Genomic DNA, 21,466 nt, shown 5'->3' with positions numbered 1-21,466 from the left:
GTACCACAGTGTATCAGTCTCTGCAGTCACTAAACTTTTAAGAAAATTACAGATGCCATTCCCTCTAACACTGCAGTCACTTCCTCATATCTTCAACACCAGCCCCCTAGAGCCTTCCCATGTGACAAAGGAAAATGGGCATCTAATAGCCTACATACCCTAGACTCCCACTTCTCTATCTTGAGGCAAGAAGTGCATTTCCTTGTTTGCCTTGGAGCCATGTTTGGGTACACGGCTGCCAGATTAATAATATTCCTGCTCAGAAATATTGAGCGAGGCCCTGTTTTCTCCACATTAAAGTACAAATTCCTCTTCTACCATCCTTTACTCTCTTAATGTGCTTTATATATCCCTGGCATTGATTGAGCTGGACATCCCTCCTCCAGGGTCCATACCTGGGTACAGACTGCTTTGACCTCACATTTGGCTTCTTTTAGTCCCTGATTTCTATGAAGGCTCAGCTCTAGGGTTATCTCTTTTGGGAATCTTTTTCTGCCCCACTTTTGTGCCTTTCTCAGTTTGTCTTGTGGGTTTCTGTGGCCATGTTGTATCTTCTACCCAGAATGTTGTGGCAGTTAAAGTAGTGTTTGCCATAAACTGTGACTGTGAAAATAAGGTTTCAAATAAAAAATATAGTGGTCGCCAGGGAAAAATTCCCAAATACAAAATATACCCAAGTCAGCTGGGTTTTATGGAGATTTTAATTAATACAAATGAAGGAATTAAAGAAAGGGAGAGAGAGAATAAGAGGAAATAATGAGAAAAGGGCTAGGCCAGCTTAGGCCAGCCTTAAGAGAGAAATCAGTCAGTCTTTTATCAACTCACCGCAAGATCTGTCCAAAGCAAGATTTTAGTGTTCAGAGAGACACCAGTTCAGCTTCAGCTAGCTCAAACAAGTTCAGCCACCAAGCCCTTCAAGGCAGCTTTGGCCAACTGCCTTCTCCAATTCAGCTTTTCCCAGCTGAATCTCGAGCTGCTTCTCAGCTGAATGAATCCTGGAGCCCTTTCTGATTCCTTTTTTAAAGCGAATTTTCTCCTATGTCACCTTCCCTAAGTTCTTACATCTACCAATCACAGTAGACAGTTTCCAAAGGATAGACCATTCTGAATTCACACCTGAGTAGACTAAACTTTTGAGTAATTCACACCTGAGTAGACTAAAATCTCTGAGTAAGTTCTCACCTCTTTGCCCTTTGTAAGTTTACAGGTTGCCTGAACTTTATAGGTACTTAGCACCCCTTTGTATTAGATCTGAAAATGGACACAGCTTAAGGGTTTTTTGCCTTATTATAAGTATGGGTTAAGTACTTTTCATTATTCAGCAAAGAGTTTACAACTTTATCTTCCCCTAAGGCATGCTTAAGTATGGGTGAAGTAGAGTTCCCACATTCCTGATCAAGTGCCTTCATTGTTTAAATGGGGAATGGTCTTAACCAAGTGTTCTGAAGTAGGGTCTGAGAATTTTTAAGATTCACAATGTAGGCTCCTTGGGGGCAGGAATGCTTTCATTTTAAATCTTCGTATGGTTGCAATTCTGCTCTGTGTCTTGTGGAAAAAATATTTATTAATTTTAATGATGCTTCTAAGAATTCTTTTTAACAGAGATCTTTTTTCCTGTTAGGGACAGACATCGCTGTGGCATAGCCCTGGTAGTTGTGTTCAAAAGAGAGAAACAGTTCAGTGGCTCTTATTGTATAATGCTTTTTTTTTTTAAGCATGCTCTGGGTCACTGCCCCAACAGTGACATAATCAGAAGGTTGGCATTTTCCGCAGCCTTTCCAGCATTGTTGGATTGTTTGTACCTAACATCACTGATTTCCTCAGTGTAATGTGAATTCCCTTCTTATTAGGCCTTGCCCAGAACTGCATTATTCAGGTTTGGGTGAGTATATTTCTTTGATCAAGGATCTCTTTGTGCAGGCTAGATGATAGCAAGATTCTTCCTGGAAACATGAAGGATAATTTCTGGGAAATGGGTGACACTGGCCCATGTGGACCCTGCAGTGAGATTCACTATGACCGGATTGGTGATCGGGATGCTGCACACCTTGTCAATCAGGATGACCCGAATGTGCTGGAGATCTGGAATCTGGTGTTTATCCAATTCAACAGGTGAGGTACTAGCCTCACTTCCTTCATGGGAGTATGTCAGAAAATCTAAATATTTACTATGAGACAACCACTGCCTGGCCTAGAAAGAGATGGAGTCCCTCAGGTAGGGAGACCTAGGCTCAAGTCCTGCCTCTGACATACAGCCTGGATGACCCTGGACAAAATCACTTTACCTCTTACTGCCCTAAGCATCTCGCTAAGAGTGGCAATGGCTGATGAGAAAGCTTTCTCCCTAGGAGTGCCTTCTTGTAAGGAAATTAAATATCCGCTAGACAATTTTGCTAAATGTGGGATCTTTCTTTCAGACCTCACAAAGAAAGAGAATAAAAAAATGAAATAAAAAAGTGTTTTCCAGGATATCTCTCTAATTCTACTGTCTTAGGAGCTTTTACGAGCTAAAACTTTCCTTTTTCTTTTTTTTTAACATTATCTTATTTGGTCATTTCCAAACATTATTCATTGGAAACAAAGATCATTTTCTTTTCTTCCCTCCCCCCCACCTCTCCCATAGCTGACGCTTGATTCCACTGGGTATCACATGTGTTCTTGATTTGAACCCATTTCCATGTTGTTGGTATTTGCATTAGAGTGTTATTTTATTTTTTTAAACCCTTAGCTTCCATCTTAGAATGTGTATTGGTTCCGAGGCAGAAGAATGATATGGGCCAGGCAATGGGGGTCAAGTGACTTGCCCAGAACAGGATCACACAGCTAGGAAGTATCTGAGGCCAGATTTGAACCTAGGTCCTCCCATCTCTAGGGCTGGCTCTCAATCCACTGAGCTATCGAGCTGCCCTCTGAAACTTTCCTTTTTTAGATGTTGACACTAAAATGGGAAAAAGCACTAGAGAAATGGGACTGTCCCATTGAGGGAAAGACTTTTCTTTTTATTATATTTTTCTTCTGGCAAAAAGGAAAAAGTCAGGTCTGTTTTTAAAATTGTAATATTTGCACCACGATGACTACCTGCCATCTTAACCAAATTCTGTTTTAGATCTAGAAAAGTTCATATCATTCCCCAGAAGTCTCATTTTGGCTTAAGTTTGCCATTTTTAAACTAACTTCTTAGAACAATTTCAGTTTATCTCAACTATTCCTACCAGGGGAAAACAAATGGTCAGAGTTTGGGAACAATCCCGTACTGTATTTGTTTCAAAGGTCTCATCTTTGACTTTCTCTGAATCATGCAGGGAAGCTGATGGCAGCCTGAAACCTCTTCCCAAGAAGAGCATTGATACAGGGATGGGCCTGGAGCGTCTGGTGTCTGTGTTACAGAACAAGATGTCCAACTATGACACGGACCTCTTTGTCCCTTACTTTGAAGCCATTCAGAAGGTATGAGACTAGTTTCCATAGGTATTGGCTCAGCCAAAATAATGGTTTGTTCCCTTTTCTTCAGGCCGAATACCTAAAAATGTGGTCAAAGATTCATTGAACAACTATTTATTAAGCTCCTACTGTGTGCAAACCACTCTACTAAGAGATGAGAGATGGCCACAAGCTCTGCTCCTAAGGAGCCTGTCACTAGGTGTTTCACATTCTACTCTTCAGCCTCTCCTTCGTCCAGTTTCTGAGTGGCCAGGACCACTGAGCCTGGGAAGAGCTTGGGGCCCTTCTCTAAATGTTCCTTTGACACTTAGCTTGCCACTGACTTGGGGCCTGAGTCAGCATGTCAGTGTGTGAAATGTCTCCCATCCCAGAATTCCAGGTCTAGTGCAGGAAAGGTCCTTCATAGCTATCACCCAGCAGGAATCCATACTGTAACACAAAGGACAAAGTGTATCCTGACTGCTTGAAGACCCCTGATGACAGTGAGCCCGTCCCCTCTGAAACAGACCATCCCACTGCGGGGCAGCTCTCATGCCTGGGAAGTTTTTTCTAATATTAAACCTCACCTCGTCTCTGTATCATCCTTGCACTATGGGGTCCGCCCAGCGGCCCCTCTGAGGATCCAAGGTCCCTCTGCCCACATGTGACATCACGGTCGGAATAAGGAGGTGAGATGCACTGTGCACTCAACCCACGTATGCAGGCATCACACACAGCGCTTTGCCATAGTATCATGGTTTGCTTATTATATAGGTTTTCAGACACATACACTCAATCAGTTCTCTTCGTATGTGACATTCTACAGTTTGAGTGGATGTTATCAAATCGCCTAAACAACACTCTTGTGATGTTACTACAACAAAGAATTCTGTGATCATTTACTAGGTTTCTACAGCACTCTGTGATAGATATGATTAATGTGAATAAAGCCATTTGTAGGTTAGTATCCCTTGACCAGCCGAGAGGATCATTGTGCTTTTGGTTGGCTTTCACGATCCATCACAATTGCTTGGGAGATGAAAAGCAAAATATATTTGTATCTAGGTGCGAGGACTTTAGGCAGACCCATTTTGGGGTTTTCCTCGATTTACACGTTCTGTTTTTCTTGTGTTACTTTAAAGTGCCTAGCAATGCTGCTTGGCTTCTGATCCAACAAATTCATTGGAGTGTGGTACCTGTAGGAAAAGATTCATTATAGTACTCAAGCTTTTTGCCAGTGTTTATTGTAGGGCCTTGGTGCGTGTCTTGTGCTTGAGAAAGGAGGGGTCATGGACAGTAATCTTTGGGCTTTAATTCTGAAACTGCAATCTTTTGGGGGGTAATAACCTAAGGGGCTTAAAAGTAGGATATATGTTTATTGATTGTATAAACATTTGCTCTCATATTATTTCTCCTGTATTGGGGAGAGAATAATAATCATAACAACCCCATTGGAAAATTTGGGGAGAGAAGTCACAGGGAAATCAGTGGGCGGCCCTCATTTTGGGGTCTTTACTGACCCTCCTTCGGACTGTGACCTTGTCAACCGGTTGGGGTATGGTGGCCTCCGGCATTGCACTTGTCTAAGTTCTGTTCTCTGCTGCCAATTGAGACAACCTAATTCTCCTTCCAGGTCACAGACTTTTCTTCTTTAACATTTTTTTCCAATTACATGTAAAGAAACAATTTTTTTTTTAGATTTTGAGTTCTAAATTCTCTCCCTCCTCTCCTTCCTAATAGAGATGATAAACTGTTTGATACTGGCTGTATACCACATCATGGCCTTGCAAATACTCAAAAGAAACTATTATTCCTCCCAAATTTTCTTTCCTCTAGATTAAACTCCACCATTCTTTTGGCCAATCCTATATTTTTGCTTCCCAGGGCACTGGTGCTCGGCAGTACACAGGGTGTGTTGGTGCTGATGATGTGGATGGGATAGACATGGCTTACCGTGTGCTGGCTGACCATGCACGTACCATCACAGTGGCCCTGGCCGATGGGGGCAGACCAGATAATACAGGCCGGGGGTAAGTACAGATGGGAGGCCTGAACAGATACTCACTCATGCTTCATTATCCAAGGGAGAAGGAATTCTGTCCCTCATCAAGGACTGAGTAAGTCCCAAACAGTGTCCCCCTATATTCATTGTCTGTAGCCATTGAGTATAAGGTGTTAGGATGTTTTTGACCAACTCAGAATATTTGGAGAAAGCATTTCTGATGAGAAAAGCTGTAGAGAATAAAAAAAAAGTTAGGAAATTTAAAAGTCAATTACTTTGATGCAGTTAAGACCAATGGGTCATTAATTAATCTAAAAAAAAGTCTGCTGTGGACAGCTCAGTGGATTGAGAACCAGAGTTAGAGACGGGAGGTCCTGGGTTCAAATCTGACCTCAGATACTTATTAGTTGTGTGACCCTGGGCAAGTCACTTAACCCCCATTGCCTAGCACTTTCTGCTCTTCTGTCTTGGAACCAATATGAAGTATTGATTCTAAGGTGGAAGGTGAGGGTTTTAAAAAAATCTGCTATGTGCCTCACACTGCCAAACACAGGGATATAAAGACAGACAGACATGGAAGTCACAGGCTAATGGAGGAGACAGCATGCCAAGGACTCAGAGCAAACAAGGTATAGACAGGATAAATGAGAGATAAGGGACTAGCATTAAGGGGGCCAGAAAAGGCTTCTCATAGAGGGTGAGTTCTGGCCAGGGCCTGAAGGAAGCTAAGAGACAGAGGAGGGGGGTGGCAGGAAAGCCAGTGTCACTGCATATAAGGAGAAGAGGAAGGTGCAAAACTCTGGCAAGGGAAGAAAGAACCAGGTGGTGAAGGACCTTGAAGCCAACTATTTCCTGTGTGATCCTTGAGGTGATCGGGAGTCCCTGCAGTTTACTAGTCAGGGAATGCTGTGGTCAGGCCCATAATTTAAGAACAGCTTGTCTGCTGAGAGGAGAATGTACCGAAGGAGGGAGACTTGGGACAAGCAGAACCCTGCAGCTCTGGAAGGTAGGAGAGAGGAGAAGGCAGGAGAGGTAATTCTGAGAATGATCAGCACAAAGAATATATAATGGAAAATCTTCCATGTGGGTTACTTAGTGCTTGGAAACCAGAGGAAATGGCCTTTGGATTATGACTTGAGAGTTTGGAAAGTTTCCTTACGGGACCAGGAAGTGCTGGCGTAATACATGCATAGTATTGTCTGCATTTCTGCTTTGCCTTCAGTGGTCAGAGAGCATACTTGGCGCACAGCCTGCCTTGAACCTGTTCTCATGTTTATTTACAAATGTGGCCATATGTTCAGTGCTGGAGGCAGTGGCGAGGACTTGGGAAAATAGCACAGGGTGGATGAACAGAAGTCTTCCCGAAGGGTAGGGAACAGAAGGTTTACTGGAATTGTGACTGATTTGGCTTGGAGCATCTCTTAGGACTTGACCAAGTCTGATCTCCTCGTAGGTATGTGCTGAGGCGCATTCTCCGGCGGGCAGTTCGATACTCCCATGAGAAGCTCAACGCCAAAAGGGGTTTCTTTGCTACACTTGTGGATGTGGTCGTCCAGTCGTTGGTACGTCTGTCCTGTTAAAGCAAGAGCCCTGAGTGGGGAGAGGGTTCCACGCTGGCTAGTGACCCATCTCCTTGTTTCCCCTACAATAGGGTGATGCCTTTCCTGAGCTAAAGAAGGACCCAGAAATGGTGAAGGACATCATTAATGAAGAAGAGGTACAGTTTCTGAAGACCCTGAGCAGAGGGCGGCGCATCCTGGACAGGAAGATACAAAGTCTGGGAGACTGTAAAACAATCCCAGGTGAGGACCAGTTTTCTTCCTTTCGTGGCCAAGTCTTCTTATCAATTCTAAGACAGAAGAGCAGCAAGGGCTAGGCAGTGAGGGTTAAATGACTTGCCCTGGGTCACATAGCTAGGAAGAGTCTGAGGCCAGGTTGGAACCCAGGACTTCCAGACCTATCCATGGTGCTCCATAGCTGCCCCTAAGCCTTACTTTCAAATCAGTAATGACTGGCTTCCATGACTACTAAGAGCTTAGTCTCAGCTTGTTTAAACTACTCACTGTGTAATGTGGAATGTTCTTTCTCAGAAGAAAAAAATTCTGGGAAATTCAATAGCTCTGATGGTGATCACTGTCACAGACATTGCAGTCTTTTCCTTCCTTCATCACTTCCTCCCTCTGGATAAGAAAGGAGCCAGCTCATCAATTCTTCTGACAGAACTCCGCCTTCTGTTTGTGCCCATGTTCCTCACAGGTGACACAGCCTGGCTACTCTATGACACCTATGGTTTTCCAGTGGATCTCACTGGACTGATTGCTGAGGAGAAGGGTCTAGTCGTGGATATGGATGGCTTCGAGGAGGAGAGGAAGCTGGCCCAGGTAGAGAGAGTTTGGATGATGCCAAGGAGGCAGCCTCCTCCCTCCCCCCTTTGTAAGGCCAAACTGCTCTTTCCAGGCTTCCTAATAGGGAGCTTTAGCTGGTAAAGTTGTGGGGATGACACAGCTTTCTTACTGTCATTGCCAGCTAAAGTCCCAGGGCAAGGGAGCTGGCGGGGAAGACCACATCATGCTGGACATTTATGCCATTGAAGAGCTTCGAATCAAGGGCCTGCAGGTCACAGATGATTCACTCAAGTATAATTATCAGTCTGACTCGAGTGGCACTTACGGTACGTTTCAGTGTCTATGTTCCTTCTATCCCACTGACCTCTTCATTTGCTTTTTTCTGGAGTCTCTGACTCCCTGGACCCCATTTCTTTGTTGCTCATATGGCCCCATAGGACCAACATGGATGCTCTGATTTTGTCCTTAAATAGACCTTTGGCTACTAGATTAGGACAGTGGGCCTAACTCATGAGAGTAATAGGGACTATAGTGAGAATGTGCCTTTGGACACTTGGAGTTTTAAAAAACAGTTCTGCGCCTCAGGCTCAGATTCTAGCAAGCTCCCAATTCTAGAGTTCTCTGGTTGGAAGAAATCTGGGAAAACCTGGAGCCAACCCATATCATTTTCAGATGACAAAACCAACCTAGAAAGGGGAGGTGACTGGGCTGCCATTGCCTGGCTAGCTTCTGGCCCAGCTAGGATTAGCCCCTAAGAGGCCTGCCTCCCTGTGCCCTTTCTGCTCCTGCAGAGTGGTGGGCATGGCTACGCAGCCCAGTAAGCCATGGTATTGGTGGGATGACGAGGGAGGCCACAGCTACGTGCCCTTCAGGGAGAGCAGCCCAACATTTGACAGCCACGTTACTGACGTTCCCTTCTTGTCCACAGAGTTTGAGAACCCGGTGGCCACCGTGAAGGCTCTGCGCAGGGAGAAGATGTTTGTGGATGAAGTGTCCACAGGCCAGGAGTGTGGCGTGGTGCTAGATAAGACGTGCTTCTATGCTGAACAAGGAGGGCAGATCTATGACGAAGGCTACCTGGTGAAGGAGGATGACAGTAGTGAGGATGTAAGTGTGACTTCTTCCTGTCAACCTGACGGGGTCTCCCAAGGACTGGCCCCAGGCTGTTTCTTCTGCTATCTGGGGCATGAGGGCCCTGATTGGGCTGGGGCTGGACTGCAGAAGCAGAATTCCTAGACACAAACTCAAACCATTCCTCTTTTGGTTTCCCCAGTCTTCAGAAACATTGGGGAGGAAATAATCCAGGCCTAGTTGCTCTCACATATTCCCTTTTCCACTTATGCTGATTGATTAAGGGTGCTAATTGATTGATAACTGGTCCGTGATTGGGTTGCTTTTTTAAAAACTCCACCCTTTTAGAAAACTGAGTTCACAGTCAAGGATGCTCAGGTTCGAGGAGGATATGTGCTTCACATAGGAACAGTCTACGGGAGCCTGAGAGTGGGGGATCGAGTCCGCCTGTACATTGATGAGGTGAGTGACCCCTGTTGGCTTTTACAATAAAGTTTTATTGATGTCAGTTTTGGTGTCATCTCTCATCCCCCTCCCCGAGAACCATCTCTTACGAAGAAAAGAGGACCCAAAAAGGGTCAGGACAGCCAGCCAAGGCAGGAAACCAGGCAGTCATTATATTCCCTCAACTCTACTAAGAGTCAATGAGCAGGACAGGTCAGTGGTGCCCTTAGATGTCCAGGGCTGCCCATGCACTACACTGACCAGCCCAGTCATGCCTCTAGGGAACGCGAGTCATCCATTTTCTTTGGACACATGTTTAGTCATTAACTTTTTGCGATATCAAGTTCAGAATTTTTATGTTATTAATTGTGGGTCTTTCCATTTGTGTTGTAGTTTTCTGATTCTTCTTCCTTCAGGTTTCATCGGTAGTTAAGTCCTTCCCAGTTTTTTGTATTCCTCGTTTGTCACCTTTTAAAGCAGTTCCATTGGGGTATCACAGTTTGTCTAGGCATCCCCCATTCAGTGAGCATCTATTTTTTCTCCATTTCTTGGATGCCACAACAATTACTGCCAGAAATATCTGTCTGTATGTGAGGCCTTTCTTATCAAAAGCAACATCTTTGGGATTTATGCCTTTCTGGCAATGGAATCTCTGAGCCTCAGGGTGTATATGGATATTTTAGGCGTTTTAATTGTATAATTTCAAATGATTTTCCAAAGTGTTTGTACTATGGAGGCGTCAGTGTGACCTTAGCCTTCTGAATGGGCTCCCTGCCTTGGGTCTAGTCCTCTCCACACATCATTCAGACCCATCACACAGAGCTCTCCTACCTGCCACTCCCTATATTTCAGTGACTCCTCATCGCCTCCGGGATCAGAGAGACTCCTCTGCTTGGCATTCAAGGCTTTTTACATCCTGATCATGGCCTTTCTTCCCTATCATTCCCCTCCCTCAGCTCTAGTAGAGCCTTGAGTTTCCCAGCCTGATGCTCCCTGTCCCCCTCTCTTCCCCTTGGAATCAGCTGTGTCCTTGCCAAATTGGGGCTAATACTTGAAATTACTGAGTATGTAGGAAAGAGAGCAGATGCTCAGGTAATTGAGAAGTTCCATATTTCTCGGAGCCTATTGTTGGAGAAGGTTAAACTGTTTCGATATCAGATGCTTAAAGTAAATTTGTATTTCATCTTGACTTTAGACATGTTCATTATTTAGGTCATGAAACAGCCTTTTTCATCTTAAATTGCAGAAATGGTGTAAGTTAAAGTATATACTAATCACGGGAGGGAAAGAGCATCAGCGCCGCCCCTTCTAGGGCTCCCTTCTGTCTGCTCTGTTGGCCTTGGAGAGTTGCAGTTGTGTGGTTTGCCCATTAGAATGGAAGCTCCCTGTAGACAATGAAATGCCTTTTCTTCTTGTTCCACCATGCTTGGCAGGCTTGGAAGGAGGGAAGCCATTGTTGATGAAGCTCCTCCTTTGTGCCAGGACTGGACTAAGTGCTTTACAGTTATTATCTTGCTTGAGCCTCAAAGCAACCCCAAGAGGCAGGTGCTATCATTATCCCTGTTTATAGATGCTGAAACTGATGCAGGCAAAAATTAAGTGACTTGCCCAGGGTCCCACAGCTAGGAAGTGTCTGAGGTTCCAAGTCTAGTCCTCTGTCCGCTGTCCTACCAGTGAATTATTGGATTCTTTATAAGTGTCAATTAATTGAAGTCCATTACTGTAGACATTACTAAAAATGATCATTAATAAAATCATATGGAGGTTTACTAAATCTCAATTCTTAAGTAATCTTCACTGTTATTTCAGATTTTATTAATGACTTTTTTCTTGTTTTTTGGGGTGGGGATAGCACCTTTTTATTTTATAGCCTTTTTATTTTGATAACTTCCTAGGAACTTGGGGTCCCTACCCTGAGTCACCACTGTACCTTAATCCCTACGGTTTCTTTCCTCCCACAGCCCCGACGAAGACCTGTCATGAGCAACCACACTGCTACCCACATCCTGAATTTTGCCTTGCGCTCTGTGCTGGGGGAGGCAGACCAGAGGGGCTCCCTGGTCGCACCAGACCGACTGCGCTTTGATTTCACTGCCAAGGGAGCCATGTCCACCCAGCAGCTCAGGGAAACAGAAACGATCGCTAATGGGATGATCGCGGCAGCCAAGGTGTGCTCGTTGGTTCTTGCCCTCCAGCCTTTCTCATTCTGACCTCTTCCGCCTCCACCAGTCTTTCCCTTGCCATTTCTTGAGCCTCAGGAGCTGATGAGGCCCCTGGATTTCCTGGCATATGGAACTCCTCCCCGCCCAAAGATTTCTTTGCCCTGAGGACCACCTACCATCGCTTTGGGCAGCATAGATGGCCTCTGCTTAATTAAGAGGCGCATCCAGCCAGCGGTGGTTTGGAAGCCTAGCGTAGCCCTGTCTTCCCCCTCTCCTTACTGAAGGCCTTTGGTTGTCTCACGCCCCCTCTGTCTGCTTCTTCCCACTGCAGCCCGTGTATGCCCAGGATTGTCCCCTGGCGGCAGCCAAAGCCATCCAAGGGCTGCGGGCGGTTTTTGATGAAACCTATCCTGACCCGGTGCGTGTGGTCTCCATTGGGATTCCTGTGGCCAAGCTGCTCGATGATCCCTCGGGCCCTGCGGGCTCCCTCACTTCAGTGGAGTTCTGTGGGGGAACGTGAGTGCCCTGGGGGTATGAGTGCTGGACTAGGTTAAACAGGGAGGACAGCTGTCGCAAGGAGCTCACAGTCCTCCTGCCCAGCTGCCTAGCTCCACTCGACCCCCTTCGCTTTTTGTGGCTGCAAAAACAGACCCAGCGCTGCTTTGTAGCAGTTTCCTGGTCACTTGATAGGCCGATGCCAGCCATGTGGCTCTGGGTATATTTAGATGTCAGAAGGCCCCGTGGCCATTGACGGCACCTGACGGACGTAGAACGCACAAGTCCTCTTCCCTGACCTTCAGCTAAGCTGTGCCTGCGGGGGGAGGGGGGCTCTCTAGAGCCTGAGCCCCGACGGGAGACACGAGCTCACCAGGGAGAGGACTTGAGTTTTTGTTGGACTGCCCTTGGCTCAGGGGCACGGCTATTTCCGTTTTAGGGGAAGTGATGGTCTGTTGGCAAAAGCTGTGCCAGAGACACCCCTGAGAATCTGGGGAGGGAGGAAGTAGGTAGAGGGAGGCAAAATGCCTGCAGCCAGCAAGCCCCCTCCAGAGCACATTCCTTACTGGAGCTCAGCACAGTCCCAGTATACTTCAATGCCAAAGGACTCCTCGCAGTTTGTTTGTGTTACAAGTATTCGTCAGGTGGGTTCATATTATTTAGAGAATAATAGTTTTACCAGCCACTAAGAGCCACTGTGCTCATAGGCCAAAGTTCATCTTTTCCCAGTCATTGAGGATCCACTTTTTCCCATTTCTGTTATCATGGGTAATATTGCTATGACTGTTTCTGTACGTAGTCTCTTTTTTGCTATCATTTTGCACTTGTAATCCCACAGTTGAGGTTCCCCGTCCAAAGGTATGAAATCAATTTAATTTAGAAAGCTTTCTGGCACACTTCTAAATTGTTTTCTTAAACCAGTTTCCAGCCTGGTCAGTAATGGATTGTGTGCTTATTATCCCATTTTCACTGAATTTTCTTGTCTTTGATAATTTAATGGGTAGGAAGGGATACCTCAGAGTTGTTTTACTTGACATTTCTCTGAGGGTTCTTTCTTCCATCCATCGGTATTGAGCCTCAGTGAGGCCTTGGGGCCAAAGCACAACTCCCCCACCTGGGATTTAAGTTTGCTACCTGCCTCTGAATTCAGTGGATGGTTCCAAGCCCTCTTGCTAATTGTAGCCTCTGTCCTTGGCCCTTTAGAGGGCCTGAGAAACCTGGCCCCAGCAGGCAAGGATTTTACACTGCCAGCATCTCCCTCCCAAGAGGGCCTTCAGAATAATTATCTTCAGTACTCTTTTCTCCTGGGTGATAAACTTCAGTATCCACGATATTGTTAGCAGAATTTGGGTAAGTACATTCAGTGCAGCATTCGCATCTTCTCAAGCCTGTGTTTGTGTCTTTTCAAGAGCTAGGACAGTGCATTGCCCACGGTAAGAATCTAAATGGTGGCTTTTTTAGCAGCTTTTCAGTTCCTTCTTAGCTTGGAGGAGTTCAGCTTTGTGTAAGAACATAGGGCTTAGATTTGAAGATCTGGGATTGAACTGGGTCTGTGAAGTAATGAAGTGAGACCAAGTCATTCCTCAGCTCCCTTTCACCTTCCATATTCCACGATTAGGCAGGAAAGTAGCGCCATCACCACCGTCCACAGAATAATAACCCTCTCAGTGTCCAGAGAATCTACTTGTTTTAAATAGTGGAAGTGAGCATAAACAAGCTGGAAGACACAGACTTGAAGGTTCATGTTCAGAACTGCCCACCCGTTCCTCTCCTTGAGGGACTTGCCTGTCCATAGAACCTGGAAATAACCCTGTTATTTTACAGAGGACAAAGGTGGACGTGGGCCTCCCCAGGGACAGCTCGCTTTCAGCACAGAGGGCACCAGAGCTCGAATTCACAGCCAGGCCCCTCTCCTCTTCAGCTCTTCTGTGGCTCCCATTTTAGTGCTGCTTAGCTAGTGTAACCTTTTATTGAGTCTTTGGTTTTCAATCACCTTAGTTTCCACATTTTCCCCCTCCTCATCCTGATAACAAAGAGGGAGAAAAAGGCATAATCAGCACATCAGCTGCCTTATCCGAAGAAGTCAGAGAGGTGTGTTTTCTCGTGCCTTCTTTGGGGCAGAGGTGGTCGCTCTAGTTGCAATGGCTCCATTTCTTCTTGATTCTTCTTTCCACTCATTAGCCTCCCCGAATTCTCTGTGGCCGTCATTCCTCATGGCAGAGTAGCACTCTATTACATTCGTGTTCCTCCGCTGACTGGTTTCCCAGTTGGTGGACACTCGCCTTGTTTCTAGTTCTTCACACTAATAGAAAGTGGTGCTGGGAATGCCTGGGTGTCCCCGACCCTTTCTTCCACCTTTGCCCTCCTGGGCTGTGCACCTCGCCACGGGGTCTTGAGGCACAGGGGGGGCTGGACTCTACAATGAAACCAGGCCTCGAGGAACATCATGTCCTGAGCCTGGTGGGGCACCCAGGGTGGGTGGGCCTTGGAACGCTGGGATCCCTGGGGCCAGTGGGGCAGATCAGGAGTGATTCAGCTCCTCCAGCACAAGTGCTTGTGAAGCCCTCCTGTGGGACGGGCAGCGGGGACAAGATCGTGTAAGTCTTGTTCATTCGGGGCTCTGGTTCAGGCACCTGCAGAATTCAAGTCACGCAGGAGCTCTGGTGATCGTGAGTGAAGAAGCCATTGCCAAGGGCATCCGAAGAGTCGTGGCCGTCACTGGTGTCGAGGCACAGAAGGTGAGCGTGACAGGAGTGAGGGGCCAGGCGGCTAGGGCACAGGACGCTGGGCCACAATCCTTGAAGGTCCTGGGTTCAAATTCTGACTCAGATGCCCACTGGCTATGTGGCCCTGGGCAGGTCCCTGAACTTTATGTCTCCTTCCATCCATAAAATGGGCATAACAATGGTAATGACATCGGGTTATTGTGAGCACCAAATTGGATAAGCAAAGCTTTGAAAATCTCAAAACATACAATATTAGCTGCTACTATTAACTTCAAAGATGAAGCCCTTCCCAGATCAAAAGGACCTTCTTTTAAACTCTCGGGCTCCTCTGCCCTCTGAGGCGCCGTCTTCTCACTGGTCTAAAGAGGTGCCTGTGGTGACCCCTACTGGAACAGGTGGTGCCAACCCTCTGTTCCCAAGGCTGCTTCTTTGTAGTACATGATGGTAGCCTCGCCAGTGGTGTGCAATGGCGGTGGCTCTTCACAGAGTCAAACCTAAAACCTGGGAGGCTGTATTGGATTTCCTAGCTCTGGCTCACCCTTCCAGGCACTCAGGAAAGCAGACAGCTTGAAGAGCTCTTTGTCTGAGTTGGAAACCAAAGTGAAGGCCCAGACAGCGCCGAACAAGGACATCCAGAGGGAGATTTCTGACTTTGGTGAGGTACGCATCAGCTGCCCTTCCTGCTTCCTCTGCTGCGGCTGCGGCTGCGGCTGTTGGAGGGGTGTGAATGACTATAAAGGGATCCTCTGCAGAGTAGGCTGCTCCTCGGTTTGTATGTGGCAGCCTTGCTTGAGTGTTTTTTCTTGCTTTGCTTCTTTCTCCATGTAACTGACCCTCGTGGCAGGTAAGCGGGTGCTTTCTGGGCTTCTCTGCCTCAGAAGGCTCGCTGTGCCCTTGTGGCGAGTCGGGGATGACCTGGGATCGGGCCTGCTAAGCCGGCCACGGCTCATCCCCGGCGCTCTTGTTTCAGCTGCTCGCCACCACAGTGGTTCCCCAGTGGCAGAAGGATGAATTGAGAGAGAATCTCAAAGCGCTAAAGAAGGTCATGGATGACCTCGACCGGGCCAACAAAGCTGATGTTCAGAAAAGGGTGAGTCCCAGCGCAGGACGCAGGCGGCCTGATGGGAGGGCCTCAGCCGAGTGGGCCTCACATGCCGTGAGCCCCACTGCTGCTCGCCGGGTTCTTCTGGACCATCTCTCTCTCTCTGGGTTTCAGGTGCTTGAGAAAACCAGGCAGCTCATTGAGAGCCATCCCAACCAGCCGCTGGTCATCATGGAGATGGAGAGCGGCGCTTCAGCCAAGGCATCTCTCCCTTCTGCCCCATATCGTGGTTGGGAATGTCCAGACTGGGCTGTGACTCCTGCCCCCGGGGGTCTGCAGGGACCCTTCCTTTGGGCTTGCATGTCCTCAAGGAGCCCTTATCGCTTTCCTGCTGCTGCCAAGCAGCCCTTGAGGGTCAGAGTCCTGACCTGGCCACCCCCAGGCCGAGGGCTCCCTGAGCAGAGGCGGGTCCCCCGGGGGCTGCCGCCGACTGACAGGCTGCGTTCTGGGCCGCAGACGCCGGGTGGTGCTTAGTACCAGATCTGTGGTTCGGGTTTAATTGGTGCCAAGCACGGTGCCCTGCAGGGCTGCTTCCCGCGGCTGAGCCCACCCTGTCTGCCTGCAGGCCCTGAACGAAGCCCTGAAGCTTTTCAAGACGCATTCCCCAGAGACGTCCGCCATGCTCTTCACCGTGGACAGCGAGGCCAACAAGATCATCTGCTTGTGCCAGGTCCCTCAGGTGAGGGCGCCCGTCTCTCCTCCCCTGGGGTGGGTGCCTGGCACCCTGCCAAGGCCCCATCGGCCCCCCTGAGGCTCCCTTTTCTTTTCTCACAGAATGCAGCCAACAAGGGCCTGAAGGCCAGCGAGTGGGTGCAGCAGGTGTCGGGGTTGATGGACGGCAAAGGCGGTGGCAAAGACGTGTCGGCCCAGGCCACGGGCAAGAATGTGGGCTGCCTGCAGGAGGCCCTGAGCCTCGCCACATCCTTCGCCCACCTTCGACTGGGAGATCTAAAGAACTGAGTCCTCCAGACACCTCGCCCCTCCTCCCCTTCCCCGACAGGATCCGTAGCAGAACCCAGGAGCTCCGGGCTGTCCCAGGATGAACTCACCTGGGCCCGGGCCCTGCGCAGAGCCGCCGCCGCCCCCAGGGGCCTGGGCTCCATTGCTGCTACCCTCCCCCGGCCCAGCCTCTGCTGAGCCCTTTCCAATGGGACTAGACGGATTAAAGTACATGTGCGGCGCACCCCTGTGTCTCGTGGTCCTAGTCTGAGGCGGCCTCTTGGAATCTCCTCCCCAACTGTCTCTGAACGGGGGAGGGGTGTGGGTGTGGGGGGGGCTGTGTAAAGGGCGCTGGGCTAAGGCTGCTCCGCCTAGGAGCTTCCCCCAATGGGTTATGCACAGCTTGAACCAAAACCCATGAATTGGGGGGAGGGTGCCAGGCCTCTGCAGGCCCATTGAGGTGGCAGGATGTGGGCAGGAAGCCCACAGGCTTCCCCTGGCCTGCCTCAGCCCCCAGAGTGGCTTGTGGAAATGAGGTGCCGAGACCTGTGACAGCAAACATGGCGCGCCCTGCTTCTGGGGTTCGGGGGGGGGGTGGCACAATAGATGCTACATTAACTGGTGTGTGGAGGAAGACTTTGGGGAGCAGGTGGGTGCCCAGCAGAGTGTGAGGAGTGACAGGGAATTGTGGGGGGCACCGCACCCGGGCCAAGGCCTGCGCCTGGAAGAGTTCAGGAAGCAGAGGCAGGACGAAGCATGGGTGGCAGGTGGTCAAGGGCTGGTGATACGGTTCTGGATGGAATGGGGCCTGGGTTCAAGTGCTGCCTTGTCAGGTGACCCTGGGCCAATCACTTAGGGTGGAGACACTGCACTCTGCTGGCACTAATGGGAGACACACAGGCTGCAGGGGGACTCCAGAGGTGGACACATCCACACAGCCAGTGAGGCATGAGGAGACCCTGGTAGAGGCCCTTGACTGCCACTGCCTGTGCTCCATGGCCCTCTGTGCCTCCCACTAGCTCCAAGGCCCAGTGTCTAGAGGCTAAGCTTGCTCCAGGATTGCCCAAAAGAGCTCCTGACAATCTAGGCCAGTGATGGTGAGCCTATGGCACATGGAGTACCCCTCCCCCCCCCCCAGTTATTACTAGACAGGCAGGGGGACTCTGGTGGGGCTGCCCCCTCCCTCCTGCCCCTCTGCCCTGCCCAGCAGCCAATGGGGGCACACAGCTCATAGGGTAGAGCTAAAGGGGAATGGAGAGCGTGGGCCCTTCTCTCTGCTCACCGAGTACATTCCTCACTTCCTCTGCCCCTCTGCCCAGCAGCCAATTGGAGCGTTTCCTCCCTCCCCTACTGGGGTAAAGGAGGGGGTGGGGCCTGTCAGCACTCCATCTCTAAAGGGTCCACCATCACAGGTCTAGTCAGTGCTGCAGGGCAGCTGGTGGTTCTCTATTATTCATGGTTTTCAGATCACCTTTATTTTCCATTCATTCTTTTTGAGTTTGAACTTAAACATCCCCAAACATGGCCATCTCAACATGCCAAGGCTTGACGCGCTTATGTATGTTACCCTGTGCAAGCTAACATGAATAGGGCCAGATTTCCTTCATTTCTCTCACCGGCTTCCCCCCCTCCCCCAAGCCTCCGAAGCCACCCCGCATGGCCACGGTTGTTTTCTTTGCCATTCTTTGGGCCCTGTAGATGGTTCCTCTCCTTTCTTCTCCCTTCACGCTCGGGAATACTATTTTCTCCTCTTTGTCAAATCTGGGTTTTTAGGAAGAGAAAAAAAAATGCTGATCCTGATGGCACTCCAAGGTAGACTGGGAAAGAGTGACGGGATGAGAGGAAGGACGCCATGCTCGGCTGGGAGGAGGAAGAGAGGAGGCCCAGACGTGGAGGGGTTTGGAAGCGGGACTCGCGGAAGCCCTCCAAGAACCCGCCGATTTCGGGCAAAAGAGGAAGCAGGCGTCCAGCGTCTTCCGAAAGCCTCCGGTTCTTGTAGGTGGGGTTGTTCTCGAGTGTCTAAGAAAATGAATGCGGTAAAGTGGTTTGCAGAGATGATAGCTCTGTTGATAGAATGACTTCAAACTGGCAAAGCACTTTCCGTACACGCCATTCCTCTTCCCAGGAGACGCTGCAGCGAGGCCTTCCTTTTAGGGAAAAGGGGGTGAAACTTGAAATTAAGTGACTTGCCCACCATGATGTAGTTCAAGTGAGATTTGAACCCAAGGCTTCTGAGGCTAGAGAAGACATCCGAAAGTACTCGGGGCAGCTGGTGATGAATGAATGAAGTAACAGGCATCGAGCCCCCACTGGGCAAGGCACAAATCCCGGGAGACAACTCCAAAAGCCTGTCCAGACTCGGCCCTCCAGGAGCTTCTGCTCATCCTTCAGCAAACATTTGTTAAGCCCCAAAATCGAGGGCCGCCCACCCCGCGGGGGCAGAGGGAGACCCGACTGTAGGGGATGGAGTTGGCTGAAACGTCCAGCGTGAGGGCCAGGCGGCGGGGCTGAGCGTGTCCCCAGAGCGCCGCCGAGCTGGCCCATCCTGGCTGGTCACGTGTCAGTCACCCCGACTTCTCACCGCACTGAACGGTCGGCTAGTCCTGCCGAGCCTCGAAGCGCATTTAAGGTTTGCAAATACCGGATGAAGCCACAACCGCTCAGAGAGCCCTCTGCGGTGCCCCGGAGTATTGCAGAGCTCCCCATAGGGGTCAGGTGAAAGGGAGCGGCAGCGTGTTTGGGAGGGCACGCATCAGCCTGGGACGAAACTTAAAGGAAGAGAGGCCTGGCAGCCAGAACCGTGCGGTGCCCCCCGCTGCTTGGGAGGCCGGGGGGCCCTCTGGGTCCGAGTGTCCCTGCATAAGGACAGAAGAGGGCGTGCGTAAAGTGGTGGGGCCATGTCGAGAATGGAGGCGAAGAAGAGCCTGAGCCCTCACTGGTAACTAGCAGTCTGGGGGTGCTGGCGTCATAGGTTCATGCCCATGGAGTGCCCTTGTGCTGATCTCAGAGTTGTGCATCCCCAGAGTCCCCGCTGCCAACCTGCTCTCCAAGAGGTGTCCACCGCCTTCAGGACGTAGAGCGCCTGCGCGCTCCGGGCCCGCGGCAATTCTCTCGCCTCCCCACAGCAGGGGGCAGCAGCTCGGCCGCCGCCGCGCTCCTGGGCGGAAGTTCCGCCCCCGCGCCGGTCGAGGCCGGAAACGGTCCAGGAGCAGAGGCGGTCCCGCCAGCCACAGCCATGCCGGGGGATCACCGGCGCATCCGCGGGCCTGAAGAGTCGCAGCCACCCTCACTGTACGCGCCGGCGCCCGACGAGGACGATGACGCAGCTGAAGAACGGGCGGGGGTGCCCCGGGACCCGGCTCGGCTGCGGCCGGTGTACGCGCGAGCGGGTTTGCTGAGCCAGGCCAAGGGCTCAGCCTACCTGGAGGCCGGCCGCACCAAGGTGCTGTGCGCCGTGTCCGGGCCGCGGCCCGTGGAGGGCGAGCGCGGGGCGGCGGCGGGCGGCGCGGGTGGCCGCCTGCTCTGCGACTTCCGCCGGGCGCCTTTCTCAGGCCCGCGGCGGCGGCGACCTGCCGGGGCGGCGGGCGCGGGCGGCGGCGGTGCTGGGGGCCCGGGCAGCGGGGCGGGGGGCGGCGCGGAGGAGCGCGAGCTGGCGCTGGCGCTGCAGGAAGCGCTCGAGCCGGCCGTGCGCCTGGGTCGCTACCCGCGCGCACAGCTGGAGCTGTCAGCGCTGCTGCTGGAGGACGGCGGTTCGGCCCTGGCCGCGGCTCTTACAGCCGCCTCGCTCGCGCTGGCGGACGCGGGCATCGAGATGTACGACTTAGTGGTGGGCTGCGCGCTAAGCCGCGGGCTCGAACCAGCCGCCGCCTGGCTGCTGGACCCCACGCGCCGCGAGGAGGAGCGCGCCGCCGCCCGCCTCACGGTGGCGCTCATGCCGGTGCTAAACCAGGTGGCTGGTCTGCTGGGCAGCGGCGAGGCCAGCGCGGCCGACAGCTGGGCCGACGGTGTGCGTTTGGGCCTCGAGGGCTGTCAGCGGCTCTACCCCGTGCTGCAGCAGTGCCTGCTCAAGGCAGCCCGCCGTCGCGGTCGGGGAGCCACGGGAGCTACGGACCCTGAGACTTTGGCCACCGCGGCCACCAACGCGGACTCTGGGGTCTGAGCACGGGAGCCGGAGCCAGACCCACCACAACCATCCTCCTCCGCCTCCGGACTGGGCACACTCACGGACTGGGACTTGGGGGTCGTGGGAAAAGACTGAGCACGGGGAAGGGACGAGATTGCACCTGGGATCCCTCACTGAGCCATTTCTTTTTGTATGTTCATTAAAAGACCCTTTGATACCTTCCGGCCCGAGGATGTCTGGGCGCCCGCGGGACCTGCCCCCCCCCCCCTTCTGGGCCCACTTGGGTGCGTGTTCGGGCTGTCTCAGGGATGGAAGGGATCACTATGTGCCACATCAGGGAGAAATAGCCCTCCTTGGGGCAGCTGGGAAGGAGGGAGGGGGCAGGAGCTTAACCAAGGACCACCCCAATAGGGGTGCGGCCAGCCTGCTGGGTTCACAACCCTGCAGGTCAGCAGAGGGTTCAGCTTCCTTTATTCTCTGACCACAGGACAGGGAGTCTGTCCTGGGCCAGCAGGCAGTGGCTTGTGGGGTTCTGGGGCTTGGTCTCGTGAGGGCCCCTTTTCTTGGTGCCCAAGGTTGGCGCCATTTGAATGGGAGCAGCCCGCTGGGGGCTGGGGGCTCCACCAGGGTGTCACTC

The 21,466-nt window shown here is 51.0% G+C and overlaps 2 protein-coding genes across 2 annotated transcripts in view; both read left to right on the top strand.

Annotated features, from left to right (window-relative positions):
* AARS1 (alanyl-tRNA synthetase 1) overlaps positions 1-16,950 on the top strand; it is a 31,228-nt gene extending 14,278 nt beyond the window's left edge. The window contains exons 5-21 of the mRNA XM_001362470.4: positions 1,921-2,112; positions 3,303-3,447; positions 5,305-5,450; positions 6,876-6,984; positions 7,074-7,224; positions 7,679-7,803; positions 7,949-8,093; positions 8,696-8,874; positions 9,187-9,300; positions 11,244-11,450; positions 11,776-11,960; positions 14,569-14,677; positions 15,212-15,325; positions 15,636-15,755; positions 15,882-15,968; positions 16,333-16,446; positions 16,542-16,950. Of these exons, the coding sequence (XP_001362507.1) occupies positions 1,921-2,112; positions 3,303-3,447; positions 5,305-5,450; positions 6,876-6,984; positions 7,074-7,224; positions 7,679-7,803; positions 7,949-8,093; positions 8,696-8,874; positions 9,187-9,300; positions 11,244-11,450; positions 11,776-11,960; positions 14,569-14,677; positions 15,212-15,325; positions 15,636-15,755; positions 15,882-15,968; positions 16,333-16,446; positions 16,542-16,727 (2,428 nt within the window). The 3' untranslated portion in view covers positions 16,728-16,950. The remainder of the gene's footprint in view (positions 1-1,920; positions 2,113-3,302; positions 3,448-5,304; positions 5,451-6,875; positions 6,985-7,073; positions 7,225-7,678; positions 7,804-7,948; positions 8,094-8,695; positions 8,875-9,186; positions 9,301-11,243; positions 11,451-11,775; positions 11,961-14,568; positions 14,678-15,211; positions 15,326-15,635; positions 15,756-15,881; positions 15,969-16,332; positions 16,447-16,541) is intronic.
* A 1,213-nt stretch (positions 16,951-18,163) lies between these two features.
* On the top strand, positions 18,164-21,051 carry EXOSC6 (exosome component 6). The gene has a single exon (XM_007507828.3). The coding sequence runs from the start codon at positions 19,942-19,944 to the stop codon at positions 20,863-20,865; it is 924 nt and encodes a 307-aa protein (XP_007507890.2). The 5' UTR covers positions 18,164-19,941; the 3' UTR covers positions 20,866-21,051.
* The last annotated feature ends 415 nt before the right edge of the window (positions 21,052-21,466 follow it).

This window comes from Monodelphis domestica, chromosome 1 (assembly GCF_027887165.1).
Source record: "Monodelphis domestica isolate mMonDom1 chromosome 1, mMonDom1.pri, whole genome shotgun sequence".
Lineage (NCBI taxonomy): Eukaryota > Metazoa > Chordata > Mammalia > Didelphimorphia > Didelphidae > Monodelphis > Monodelphis domestica.
Note: the sequence above shows the minus strand (reverse complement) of the source record. Positions and strands in the feature narration are given on the sequence as shown.

Excerpts from the sequence above, each read along its gene's own strand:
- EXOSC6 (XM_007507828.3), top strand. The coding sequence starts at position 19,942 with ATGCCGGGGGATCACCGGCGCATCCGCGGGCCTGAAGAGTCGCAGCCA.